A 14,034-nucleotide genomic window follows, 5' to 3' on the forward strand; every position below is an offset into this window, starting at 1 on the left:
CAGAGTTGTGTGCTAACACCTCTTGACAGGTTGACTGAAAAATATACAAGGGGACCAACAACCATTCATTATCTTTGGGTACGGTCTGGTTAATATGAGAACAAAGAACTGCAGATGCTCAAAATTGCCAAAAAAAACCTCACCAAGTTAGTAAAATAGAGGGGCATGGATAGGGAATATAGGCAAGGTATTTTCCCTGGAGTGGGGGAATCCTGAAGTAGAGGGCATAGGCTTAAGGTGAGAGGAGAAAGTTTTAAAAGGGATTGAAGGGACAATATTTTCACAGAGGGTGATACATATGGAATGAGCTGCTGGAGGAAGTGGTGGAGGCTAGTACAATTACAACATATAAGAAGTAACTGGATGGGTATATGAATAGCGCTGAAAATATGTTGCTGGAAAAGCACAGCAGGTCAGGCAGCATCCAAGGAGCAGGAGAGTCAGCGTTTCGGGCATGAGCCCTCCTGAAGAAAGGCTCATGCCCGAAACGTCGACTCTCCTGCTCCTTGGATGCTGCCTGACCTGCTGCGCTTTTCCAGCAACACATTTTCAGCTCTGATCTCCAGCCTTCACTTTCTCCTGGGTATACGAATAGGAAGGGTTAGAGAGATATGGGCAAAGTGTTGGCAAATTGGGCTAGATTAACTTCAGGTGTCTGTGGGCATGGAAGGGTGGGACTGAAGGGTCTGTTTCCATGCTGTATGACTAAGTAGCAACTGTGGAGAGTTAGCATTTTGCATCCAGTGAGACCTTCTTCAGAACATGGTTCTTGACATTTTCCCAGCAATTTGATCTTGTTTGTGGTCTGTCTAATGCCACGTATAATTCTGGCAGAACTTCCTTTTTTTAATACTCCATTTCCTTTGGGACTGGTGTGCAATTTTTTTTGTTCTACTGCACTGTTGTGATTCCTTGGGCTGGAAAGCGCTTTGAGAAGGCAGGTGCTACTGGAAATAATAAGCTAGACATGCAGTCCTGCCCGGGTTTCATATATTCCATGCAACTTGGAGCATTGCAAGAGGGAGGATCCCCTCTCCATTGACAGGGGAGGGCAAGATGATGTAATGGCCCGTGGCGGCGCATGCGCGAACACCGGCGCCGCTGGGGGAAGGTTTTGGCGAAGAGTCTGCCATGGAGTCGTACGACGTGATCGCCAACCAGCCGGTGGTTATCGACAACGTGAGTGACCGAACCCTTCCCCTCGCCTCACAGCTACTCCACACGGTTAAAACAAAAGCACGATGAAATCCCCATCGCGGTTTTTATTTTAAACTCTCTCTCTCGGGTCAGGGGCTGAGGCGAGGTTTCTAACCGTCGGTCGCTGCCATGGCAGCAGCCGCGCCCCAACCGCCATTCATTGTGGGCGACTAAAACCTAAAAACCCCGCTTTTACTGTGTTTTCCCCTCCCCCTCTTTCTCTCTCTCCAGTCAAACCCCGGCCGCCAATCGGCGCGGATTGTTACCGCTGGTTTGACCGGACCTCGGTTACTCGGACGGCTGGGTCCCGGTCCTCGTCCGTCAGTGCCATGAAGAGCCTGAGGCCTAGCGCCCCGGCCTGGTTTTATAGGGCCGTCCAGGCCCCGCCCCCCCGCTCCGAGTCTCGCGGGCGCTGATAGGTTCGTGCGCGGCGGTGACGTCAATTATCCGCGTCTGATTGGCCCAGACTGCTGTCAATTACCACGTGGGCTGACTGCTTCCGGTTTGTTGGATTTGGCTGGAAGCAAAACATTTGTCTGAAGTGGGTCTGTTCATTAGCAGCGAGAATCGCACTGAGGTTGGATAGAGTCATAGTGAAAGGAAAGACTTGCATTTATCTCACCTCGGTAGGACGTTCCAAACACTTTACACCCAATAAAGCACTTTTTAATAAGTTGTGAAATAAGGCACCCATTTCTATTTATAATAAAACAAAGAACTGTAGATAGAACCATACAGTAAAAAATGAGGTCTGCATATGCTGGAGATCACAGCTGAAAATGTGTTGCTGGTTAAAGCACAGCAGGTTAGGCAGCATCTCAGGAATAGGGAATTCAACGTTTCGAGCATAGAGGAAGGGCTTATGCTCGAAACGTCGAATTCCCTATTCCTGAGATGCTGCCTAACCTGCTGTGCTTTAACCAGCAACACATTTTCAGCATAGAACCATACAGTCTGGAAAGAGGCCGTTCGGCCAATTGACCTAAAGGGACTTAAGGACCAACTTTTTCACGGAGTAGCTGATGCATGAATGGAATGCGCTGCCAGAGGAAGGGCAGAGGCTGGTACAATTGCAACATTTAAAAGGCATCTGGATGGGTATATGAATAGGAAGGGTTTGGAGGGATATGTGCTGGCAAATGGGACTGTATTAAGTTAGGGTATCTGGCTGGCATAGATGAGTTGGACGGAAGGGTCTCTTTCCCTGCAGGAGGGGTTTAGAGGGGTAAGGGCCAAGTGCTGGCAAATGGGACTAGATTATGGAATGCCCTGCCAGTAACGGTGATGGACTCTCCCTCTCTATGGGCATTTAAACGGGCATTGGATAGGCATATGGAGGAAAGTGGGCTAGTGTAGGTTAGGTGGGCTTGAATCGGCGCAACATTGAGGGCCGAAGGGCCTGTACTGCACTGTATTTTTCTATGTTCTATTAGGTTAAAATGTCTGGCCAGCATGAATGAGTTGGACCGAAGTGTCTGTTTCCGTGCTGTACACCTTTGTGACTCTGAGTCCACACCGACCCTCTAAAAAGCATCCAGCCCAAATCCACCCTATCCCTGTAACCTTGCGTTTCCTATGGCTATGACATTATGAAACAATTTAACATGGCTAATCCACCTAACCTGTACATCTTTAGACTCTGGGAGGAAATCAGAGTACAGGAAGACACAGGGAGGATGTGCAAACTCCACACACATTCACACGAGGCTGCACTCAAACGGTGGTTCGTGCCACTATGCCATCTGATCTGGAACAAAAACAGAAATTATTGGAGAAACTCTAGTCTGACAGCATCTGTGCAACATGTCTCCACAAATGCTGCCAAACCTGCTGAGATTCTCCAGCAATTTATATTTTTGAGTAATTTCTTTTTAACTTGCTCATGGGATGTAAGTGTCTATCACAGCCAGCATTTATTGTTCTAACCGTGATTACCCAGAGGTCAGTCATATTGCAAAGTGTCTGGAGTCACATATAGACCAGATCAGGTACAGATGGCAGATTTCATTCCCATATGGGACATTAATGAACCAGATATAAATTGCTGGAGAAACTCTGGAGCACTCTGAAAAGGGTTACTGGATTCAAAATGTTACTTCTGTTTTCTGTTCATAGATGCTGACCTGCTGAGTTTCTCCAGCAATTTTTGTACAGGTACACAATCCTTTATCCGAAATCTGAAAAGCTGTGAAATCCGAGGTTTTCTTGAAGTTTTCTTCTCCATAAAAAGGTTGTTTGGCGTGCAAACAGTTGACCCAACTCCACCCCTATTCAACCCATGTCACTCAGATGTGACATGGAGGCGTGGCCCAGCACTGGCAGGTGTCAATTCTATCTCAGTGCTACTCACAGGTGCGTCTGCTGATTGGTAATTTTTTTCATTTCACTGTGAAACTCATTATTCCGAAATCTGAAAAATTACAAATTCTGAAAACCAGCTAGCCCCGAGGGTTTCAGATAAAATATTGTGTACCTGTATTTGTTTCAAATTTCCAGCGTCCACATTTCTTGTTTTCTTTTAGTGAATCTTTTGTTTTACAGCAATTGATATAGTCACCATTAGACCAGATTTTCAATTCCCAATCTTCATTTTTATTCAATTCAAATTTCACTATTTGCCTTGGTGAGCTTTGAACCTGCTGTCCCCAGAACATGAGCCTGAGATGTGCGAGTGCAACTCCAGTGATATTGGCAATAAGACACAACATAGAAGGAGAAGTAGTCCATTCAGTCTGCTCTTCAGTACGAGAGATTCCACTGGGCCATTATACCATTGCCTCCCCTCAACAAGATTTCACACACAGCAATGTAGTTATGATCAATTTAATGGCTGCAGGTAGTCTGGTATTGTACTTATTAATCTGAAGGTTTGGTCTAGAGATGAGTTAAAATTCCACCACAGCTGCTGGGGGAAGTTTTAATGCAATTAATCAATAAATTCCACCACAGTTGTTGGGGAGGTTTTGATTCAAGTCAAATAAGAAGTCAAATAGAAAGCATTTCCCTGCAATGATTATGAAACTACTAGATTTTGTTAAAAAATCTGGTTCACTTATGTCTCTATAGGGAAGAAAATCAGCTATCTTTACCTGGTCTGAGGGTTCATATGTGATTCCAGATTCTACCAAGTTGGTAGACTCTTAACTGGCCTCTAAAATAGCTAGCCAAGCCACTGAATTGTTCAAACCCCAATGATTTAATAAGAGTAATAGCCGATAGACCACCCAGCATCTGCTGAAGCAATGAACACAACAAAGGCACTGACACTTACAATTGAGAGAGCTGCCCACTGACTAAGAAAGCAACAGCATGATGTACTCATGTTCATCAAATCAGAGCTTCTATCTAATGTCACTGATCTCTCCATCACCATCCGATGGTCCAGACACACCAATGATACAGCTGCATGCAGATGAAACAATGTCACAGTAATAGACCATAAGACATAGGAGTGGCATTAGGTTGTTTGGCCGATTCAGTCTGCTCTGCCATTCAGTGAGGTCATGGCTAATCTGAAAATCCGCAACTCAACTTGCCTACCTTTTCCCCCATATCCTTGAATAGGGGAATGAGCCTTGAATTCCAATGACCTAACCTTGACAGCTCTCAGTGGAAAAGAATTGCACAGATTTACTACCCTCTGAGAGAAAAAAAATTGTCCTCATCTCAGTCTTTAATGGGTGACCCTTTACTCTCAGATTATGCCCTCTGGTCCTAGGCTTTCCCACAAGGGAAAACAACCTTTCAGTATCTACCCTGTCAAACCCTCTATTTCAATACACTTTCTTCTTCTCTCAACTCTGAGTACAGGCTCAACCTACTGACTCTCTCCTCATTAGAAAATCCCACCATACCTGGGATTAACCTAATGTATCTTTCTGGACTGACTCCAAGACTAGTGTATCTTTCTTTAGATATAAGGACCAAAATCTCTTCACAGTATTTTAGGTGTGGTCTGGCTAGGGCCATAAAGACATCCCTATTTTTAGATACCATTCACACCGAAATGAAGGCCAACTGTCATTCTGGTCATCCTCAGTATTTACTCTCTATCCTCATTGCATTGTGGACAAGGAATTTCCTGCTGATTACCACTTATATTCTTCCCTCAGTGGATGAATCAATGTTTCATATTGGACACCATTTGGAAGAAGCATTGGCATAGCAAGGGCTCATAATATCTGGGTAAGGAAATTTAATGTCTGTCACTGAGTAGCTTATTAGCTCTAGTACTGACCAATATTCCCTCAACGCTGTGCAGCTGCTTGGAAATTTTGCTCGCGCAATTGGTGTCTCGATACATTGGCTTCTGCTTTCAGCACCTGCTGTTGTCTGATGTCTCTGCAACAGAATAATTAATTAGAGGGTATGTTATTACTGACTGAGCTGTGCTGGTGCTGAGGGACATAGTTGCCATACTGAGCCAATAGCAGAGCACCAACAAGGTGGAAAAAATGACTTGACTTTATCCTTCCCAATCTACACGCCACAGATGTAATTGTCGATGACTGGCCAGCACAGAGCCCCTGTAAAGGCTGCACATTGAGGGAACTTGCCATTGGGTTTCGTAGTAGTACCATCAAACTAAATAGGGTAGATTCAGAATCAATCCAGCAACTGGAAAATGGGCATCTGTATGCTATGGGCCATTGGTAATAGCATAATTATATTTAACCATAATCTGTAAACTCATAGCCTGCCAAAAAAGTTCACTTTACGGTTACCATTGAGCTGGGGGAGCACCCCTGGCTCAATGAGGAATGTAGGACAGCATGCCAGGAGCAGATGGTAATGCTATTGAATGTCAAGGGAAGGTGCTTAGATTGTCTTTTTGCAGATGCTAATTGTGTAGCTCTTGTCAGCTCTTGTTAGTTGCCGCTTATCAACGAAGCTTCATACCCGTTCTCACCATTATCATATGCTATATGTGAATTTTAGTTTTTTTTAAAACTCAAAATGAGAATGTCAGTTGTATCAATATTTGTGAATATCTTGCATTCCTGCTGAGATTTAATTGAAAATGCACTTTGCAGCAGTGTAGCTTTGTTTAATCTCCCAGTAAACTTGTAGATTTGCCGAATGAAATTGATATTTGTAGTTTAATGTTGGAGGTGGTTTTTTTCTGTAGTCAGACTCAGTAGGAATTGAGTGGATACTGACCTTTCAGAAGGACCTTTATAGCCTTCATAGGAAAGGGATTTTCATACTATAACAATGCTACCAGAATTTAAACATAGAAATTAAAATATAAAAACTTTGATATATCTGGATGATTTAGTTTCTATTAGCGATTGTTACAAAGCAACAATTTACACATTACTCTATCTCTTAATTGGATTCTTTATTCTCCCAGTCCCAGTCGAAAATTATTCTCCCCTCTGAATGCATTCCCAGCTTCGAATCTCATGATTCAATTGCAGTGTAAGGTTATTCTGGAGATTCCTCCCTCTAGTCATCTCTTGCTTGACTTAAATCTCACACACTTTATCTCTCCAATCTAGCATGAGCTTTCAACCGCCTTCTATTTGATAAATAATGGCCAACATTCGCTCTATTTCACTCAGTTATGCTATTACCAATGGCCCATAGCATACAGATGCCCATTTTCCAGTTGCTGGATTGATTCTGAATCTACCCTATTTAGTTTGATGGTACTACTACGAAACCCAATGGCAAGTTCCCTCAATGTGCAGCCTTTACAGGGGTTCTGTGCTGGTCAGTCATCGACAAATGCATCTGTGGCTTGTGGATTGGGAAGAACAAAGTCAAGTCATTTTTTCCATCTTGTTGGTTCTCTGCTACTGGCTCTGTCCCTTAGCACTCTCTAAAGTGGAGGAGGAGATGTTAAACTGGGTGGAGAGGTAAATGTGGTGGAAACTAGGATAGAAATTTAAAATATTAAAATGAAGTACAAAAAAAGTGTAAAAATATTAAAAGGGAAAATGTTTGCACAGTTGTGATAAGGTAGATACATTAATAGCATAAATAGTTGTAAATGGTATGATAAGGTTAGAATTACAGAAACATGGCTATGAAGTGACCAAGACTGCAAACTGAATATCTGAATATCCTTGGGTTTCAATCTTTAGGAAGCTAAGGCAATGAGCAAAAGGATGAAAGGAGGTTGAGCAGCATTGTTAGTGAAAGACTAAATCAATGCAACGGTGAGAAACAGGCTCAGAAAGTCTTTCTTTCTTCAAGATAATGGTGGTATGGGCATCCTTTGAGCTCCTGTGGCTGGGACTCGTCTACTCTGTCCAATTTTCTTTTTATTGCTTCTTTTTGTTTTGTCCTTTTCTAATTTTTTTGGTAGAAGCCAGGAGGCAGTTGGCTTCAGTGAGTCATACAGAACAGAAACAGACTCTTAGATTCAACTCATCCAGCCGACGAGACATCCCAATCTGACTTTGTCCCATTTGCCAGCATTTGGCCCATATGCCACTAAACACTTCCTCCTCTTAGACCCTTCCAGATGCCTTTTAAATGTTGTAATTGTACCTGCTTCTACCACTTCCTGTGGCAGCTCATTCTGTACATGCACAACACCTGCGTGAAAATGTTAGTCCTCAAGTCATTTTTAAATCTTTCTCTCTCACCATAAATCTCTAGTTTTCTAGTTTTGGACTCCCTTACCTTAGAAAAACAAAACGTGGCTATTCAGCCTACCCAAGCCCCTCATGATTTTATAAACCTCTATCAGGTCACCCCTCGGCATCCAATGCTCCGGGGAAGGAAACCCTCAGCATATTCAGCCTCTTCAATTCAAAGCCTCCAGTCCAAACATCCCTGTAAATCTTTGCTGCACTCTCTCAAGTTTAGCATCCTTCCTATTGAAGGGCAACCAGAATTGTACACCGTATTCCAAAAGTGGCCTCGCCAATGTCCTGTACAGTCACAACATAACATCCCAACTGCTTTACTGAATATTATGACCAATGATGGCAAACATGTTCTTCGTCATCCTGTCTACCTGTGACTCAATTTTCAAGAAACTGTGCATCTGCACTCTTAGGTCTCTGTTTGGCAACATTTCTCAGGACCCTAACATTAGCTGTATAAGTGCTGCCCTGGTTTGCTTTACCAAAATGCACACCTGACATTTATCTAAGTTATTCCATCTGCTACTCTTCAGCCCAATGGCCCACCAGATCAAGAGCCTGTAGTACTCTGAAATAATCTTCTTCACTGTCCACTATGCCAAGTATTTTGGTGTCATCTGTAAACTTACTTGCCGTACCATGAGATTATATGCCTCTGGGATAGCTAGTGCCAGTACAAGCTCAGATGAAAGAATGACTTTCTATGGTAAACCGTCATTATATACTTGACTAGTTTTGTTTCATGTAGATCGTCCAATGAATTTGTAAGGTAGACCGTATATTTCAGCTAGAACAACTAAGTCACAATGCAGTCGATCATGTCTATGATTGTATCGAGCTTCCCTTAGGGAACAAGGTTAGGCTGTAGTTTGGGAGAGGTGTGTAGTGAAGCTTTGTGCCCCACCTACAATTAATTGCTGACGGTGGGATATAAAGAATGTTGTTTTCTTGAGCTAATTACTTTTGAAATTGTTAAGTATATTTTAATTGGTAGCAGAATTGTAATATCAGCACTTCTATTCCTGGTAATGCAAAAGTGAGCAGTTCTTTGAAATGATGCTTTGTATTATCACCCACAAATATCACTACTAATCTTTCAGATTGCGTTTAACATTCCCAAACAATGTAGTTTACCTTAAGTTTTGAAAACATTTTTTTCCTGTCTTGTGCCAATAGTTTCTTTGGATGGGATTAATCATTTATAGTCAACGTTTTGTTCAGGTCTCATGTCTGCTAAGATCTGGATTGCAGCTGCTCAAAAATAGTTTGCATAGAACCCTTGTAACCTGTGAGCTGACCAACAATTGCCCAGTATGTATCTTCAAATTCATTATATCCAGATAACAGGAACATAATTTAGAGTGAATGCCAGTGTTTATTGTTCTTTCACAAAATTCAAAGAGTGCGATCCTCATTGCCAGTTCTACTAATATTTTTAAAAATCTAATCAATCATATCAGAAATTTAAAAATCACACAACACCAGGTTATAGCCCAGCAGGTTTATTTGGAAGCACTAGCTTTCGGAGTACTGCTCCTTCATTGAATACATCCAAATTAACCCTTATGGGCTATAATCTTGTGTTGTGTGATTTTTAACTTTGTCTACCCCAGTCCAATACCGGCACCTCCACATCATATCAAAAAGTTGTAGTGTTCATGACAACAAAGCCCTTTCTGATAAAGGAGTTCAAGTGTTGTCCTTACACTATTTCAAACACCAGTGTTATGTAGGAAATTGTAGAAGCCAATTTGTGATCAGCAAATCTCCAAAAACAGCAAATAAGATGGATGTGTTTTGGTGATGTTTGTTGATGGAGGATTGCTGGCTAACACCAGAGGCTGTCTTGTTCCTGTTAGAGCAGTAATATGGAATTCTATGCATATATTGTATCAGTATCAGTTTGATGTCTCATCCAAGACATAACACTTCCAAGAGTGCTTTGCTTTGCTGATGTAATCTGGATTATATGGTAAAATGCTGGCTTGGTTGAGTGGGAATGCTTTAATACGTGACCTTCTGACTTGCATTAAACAGTGAATATTCATTTCATGGTAGTTTCTTCTGAGTTAGAGAAATAGTTTCAAACAGTACAGGGACTTCTGGTATAATGCGACAGTTGCCTTCTGCTGCAACCTCACCCTGGAAAGCCATTGTAGAAAATCGCAGCTGTAGAAGATTACTATAGAAAATCGCTACACCGTTCGATAGAAAGCTTGTGTTATCCAAAACATCCACAGTCCGTCAATTGCGTTACAGCCAATTCACACCGACGAAACACGTGTTGTACCAGAGTGACCTGTACTTCAGGACTTAAGCACCTAATTCAGGCCAGTGCAGTCTTGAGGAAGTGTTGCATAATTGGAGATGCCATCTTTTGGATGTTAAACTGAAGCTCATATGCCATCATAGATGGATGATAAGATCTCATGGTACAGTTTGTTCCTTGTGTCTTGGCCAACATTTATGCCTCAATTAACATCATGAAAACAGACAACCTTGTCATTAACATCATTAGTCTCAAGTGTTTATATGATTCAACTGGTATATTTCCCTACAGTACAAATGTGACTATATCTCAATGGCTCTTCATTGGCTGCGAATCAGCATTATGAAAGCTGCTACTTAAGCCTTTTCCTTCCACAAGGCTGCATTGAGCAAATAGCCAGCTGTGACATTGAGCCACTCTAGAGAGAAGAGAGAGCCCGATGGCTTCAGTTTATGTAGGTGAGCATGGAAACCAGTGCCATGAAAACTTACTTCAGCCAGATGTGGTGGTGGTGATGGTGATGGTGGGGTAGTGCTCCACGTTGGCTTTGAGGTTCTTCCTGTCTGTCTTCAGTTGAGCTGCAGACTGCCCCATGTAGGGATTTCCTCTACGGTGGTGACTTGGCTATTGAATTTTTTTTAAATTTAGAAGTTAAAAGACAATGGTGAAGATAGTGCCTCCATAATGAAGTTGCACCTTGTTTAACTTAAAAGCTAATGCTACTTCATAATGGTCCTCCAACTTCAAGAGTTCTTCCCCTGTCCTTAATTAGATGATAAGCCCTCCTCTGGTTATTTATTGCTATTTGGGGAAAATCATTGTGATTATTTCCTTTGTGCAACTTTTTCACATAGAGGGTGGTAAGTGTATCCAGCAACACATTTTCAGCTCTGATCTCCAGCATCTGCAGACCTCACTTTCTCCTGGTAAGTGTATGGAATGAGCTGCCAGAGGAAGTGGTGGAAGCTGGTACAATTACAACATTTAAAATGCATTTGGATGGGTATATGAATGGGAAGGGTTTGGAGGGATGTGGGCCAAGTGGGACTAGATTGGGTTGGGGTATCTGGTCGGCATGGACAAGTAGGACTGTAAGGTCTGTTTCCATTCTGTATGACTCTATGATCTGAGCATCTGACCTGCATTTTATCTTGATATAAGAGTCTTGAAGCTGTGGAGAAAATCCTACTCCTAGGTTGAGGTACCTTATCTGATTTGTGCAAAAGTACGGCCAAGTTATGAAAATTTGCCAAACCCTGATGCTGACAGGCAAATATATGTTGCGAACTCATTTCTATTTCCTGAATGTAACAGCATTATATAAAGACACGATCAGCTTGCCTCTGATGTCCCTTCTGTCAAATAGCGTTCTGACAACTATGTCGTAACTGAGGCTTATGATGGGTGTGGAAGAAATACCAAATCATAAATCAGCAATATTGAGAGAGGAAAAGGAGAAGGGAACTGGAGGAAGAAATAAATGAGAAATTAAAGTCACAAGACTGAAATCCCACAGTAGGATTGCAACTCTTTGTGTCTGGATTTTTAAAAAATGAATGTTTACAAGTGACAAGTTATATTACAGCTATACAAGTTAGACTACATTTGGAATATTGCATGCAATTCTGGTCACTGCACTACCAGAAGGACCTGGATGCTTTGGAGAGGATGCAGAGAAGGTTTAGCAGGATGTTGCCTGGTCTGGAGGGTTTTGTTTATGAGGAGAGCCTGGATAAACTCAGATTGTTTTCATTGGAAAGACTGAGGCTAAGGGATGACCTGATTGAGCTGTATAAAATTATGAGAGGTATTGATAGGTTGGATAGTCAGAGAAAAGGTCAACTACAAGAGAGCACAAGTTCAAGGTGAGAGGGGGAAAGTTTAGGGGAGAAGTACAAGATAGATTTTTCACACAGGTTTGTAGATACCTGGAGCACACTGCGAATGGAAGCAGGCATATTAGCAATGTTTAAGACGTGTCTTGATGGACACATGAACGGGAGGCGAATAGAAGGAGAGAAACTGTGTATGGGCAATAAGTAGCAAATCTAATTTAGGATAAGGAATTAGTGGTGGGCTGAAGGACCTGTTCATGTGCTATATTGTATTGTAATATTGAATATAAGGTTTTATTTGTGAAAAATTCTATTTTGTCCTCTCATTTCTTTACTCCTTGGTGTAATGATTGACAATGACTGGACAACTACTGCTTAAAAAATATTTAAAGTCCGACGTCATATTTGTATTCTATAATGTAACCATCGAGTCTGTCAATTTTCTTTTTCTTTACCTGTTTCTCACATCCTAAGAGTAACTGCTTTATCCCCAATTTTAATTTTCCTCATTCACTTTGCATTTTAAAAAGCTTACCAATTGCTGCACAATAAGGTGGATTATTTTAAGATACAATTGTCATTGTAGTGCCAACCCAGGCTCAGAATAATAAATAAAAATCAAAACCTTTAAATGTTGTCTTCAAAATTATACAGTGCCATGAAATGGAATCCTCAACTTTGTATCTGTAGGCAGGGAACACATAGGTAAGGAGTCAATATTGAAATTGTATGGGATCGTAGTTTGATTGGGATTGGAATATTGTACAGTTTTGACACACACACATGCACATCTCATTGTAGGAAGAATGCAAACCAATAGAAATCATTGTTTATAAGCAGAGGCCAGGACCATTTTTGGATCCTGACTTCAATGCATTAGTAGTTCCTGTTCTAGATATTTTGGAATCACCCTATTCAGAGATGTTAGTACACACTTCTGGAGCAGATGGGATTTGAACGTGGGCCTCCTGGCTCAAAGGTAGGGTCACTGCATCTCAAGAGCCCTTTAAAGGTATGAACTCGAGATATTTTCTAATCACCCTGCTCAGAAATGTTACAGTGTACCTCTGAAGCATATGGGACTTGAACCTGGGCTTCCTGATTCCGAAGTAGGGACACTATCTGGATTAACAAGCACTCCTCAGGAATGGCAGTTCTGAATGCTGGGAGGCTGCATTGACATTAAGGCAAATCAGAGAACCTAGAAGCGCTAGGACAGATGGGCACCACAGCTGTAGGTTCTTAAAGGCAGTGCATTCTCCGAAGACTTTTAAATCCTTCAGAATAAGCTATTGCTATTGCCGTTGCTGCACAACCATATTGTAGAGGGCACCCAAGCTTTGAACTGCGGGTGAGGAAGGAAAGATTCAGCCCACTGCTGGAAGCTGCCTCCATTCTTCTGTTGCACTTTGGCAGCAACGTGAAGGATTCCCAAGAATTTTTGAAATGTTCACTTCAGGACTACTTATGCGTCCATGCCTTGAATGATCATGCCAGAAGTGGAGGAGACGGGAATCAGCTACACATCCACCAGTGGCAGATAGCAAATTATCAGCAACTAAACACCGAACTACATGGAAATTGGTATTGCTGAGAAGATTCTCAATAAGGATGTTCACTGGGGTGAGTTGGGGGAAGAGTCGTCAAATGTTTTTATTTCCTCACTGGTGGTACTGAAAGGATAGAAATGATCTGATACAGATTTTCAAGATTTTACTTTGAATTGTAGATATTTACAGCAAAGAAACCGTCCATTTGGCTGTTACATATTTGACCGGATAGAGTGTTTTTAAAACTATTTTTGGTGTGTTATGATACATAATAAGGAAATAATGACTGTTTTCCTAAATTCTTTAAAAACAGTGAATTGGATGTGGAATTTTCTGTTCCAAGTGTTTAATGAATTAAAGTCCATGAGTTGCCTTAAAAAAGGAATTAGAAATTACAGTTGCTTCAAAAAGAGAAACTGGAAGCTATAGAGAGTGAAAGGCATGTGGGATTCGATTGGCTGGTTCATGGGAAAAAATTGCCAGTGCATATTTTATAGAATAAATGCCCCTTTGTTTGCACTGTAATATTATAAGATTCTGTTGTGGTTCTGTTCGCCGAGCTGGGAATTTGTGTTGCAGATGTA

The 14,034-nt window shown here is 41.7% G+C and overlaps 1 protein-coding gene across 1 annotated transcript in view; it reads left to right on the top strand.

Moving 5' to 3' along the window:
- The first annotated feature begins 1,095 nt into the window (after positions 1-1,095).
- LOC132826373 (alpha-centractin) overlaps positions 1,096-14,034 on the top strand; it is a 56,875-nt gene continuing 43,936 nt past the window's right edge. The window contains exon 1 of the mRNA XM_060842251.1: positions 1,096-1,179. Within this exon, the coding sequence (XP_060698234.1) occupies positions 1,132-1,179 (48 nt within the window). The 5' untranslated portion in view covers positions 1,096-1,131. The remainder of the gene's footprint in view (positions 1,180-14,034) is intronic.

Source organism: Hemiscyllium ocellatum, chromosome 22, assembly GCF_020745735.1.
Source record: "Hemiscyllium ocellatum isolate sHemOce1 chromosome 22, sHemOce1.pat.X.cur, whole genome shotgun sequence".
NCBI lineage: Eukaryota > Metazoa > Chordata > Chondrichthyes > Orectolobiformes > Hemiscylliidae > Hemiscyllium > Hemiscyllium ocellatum.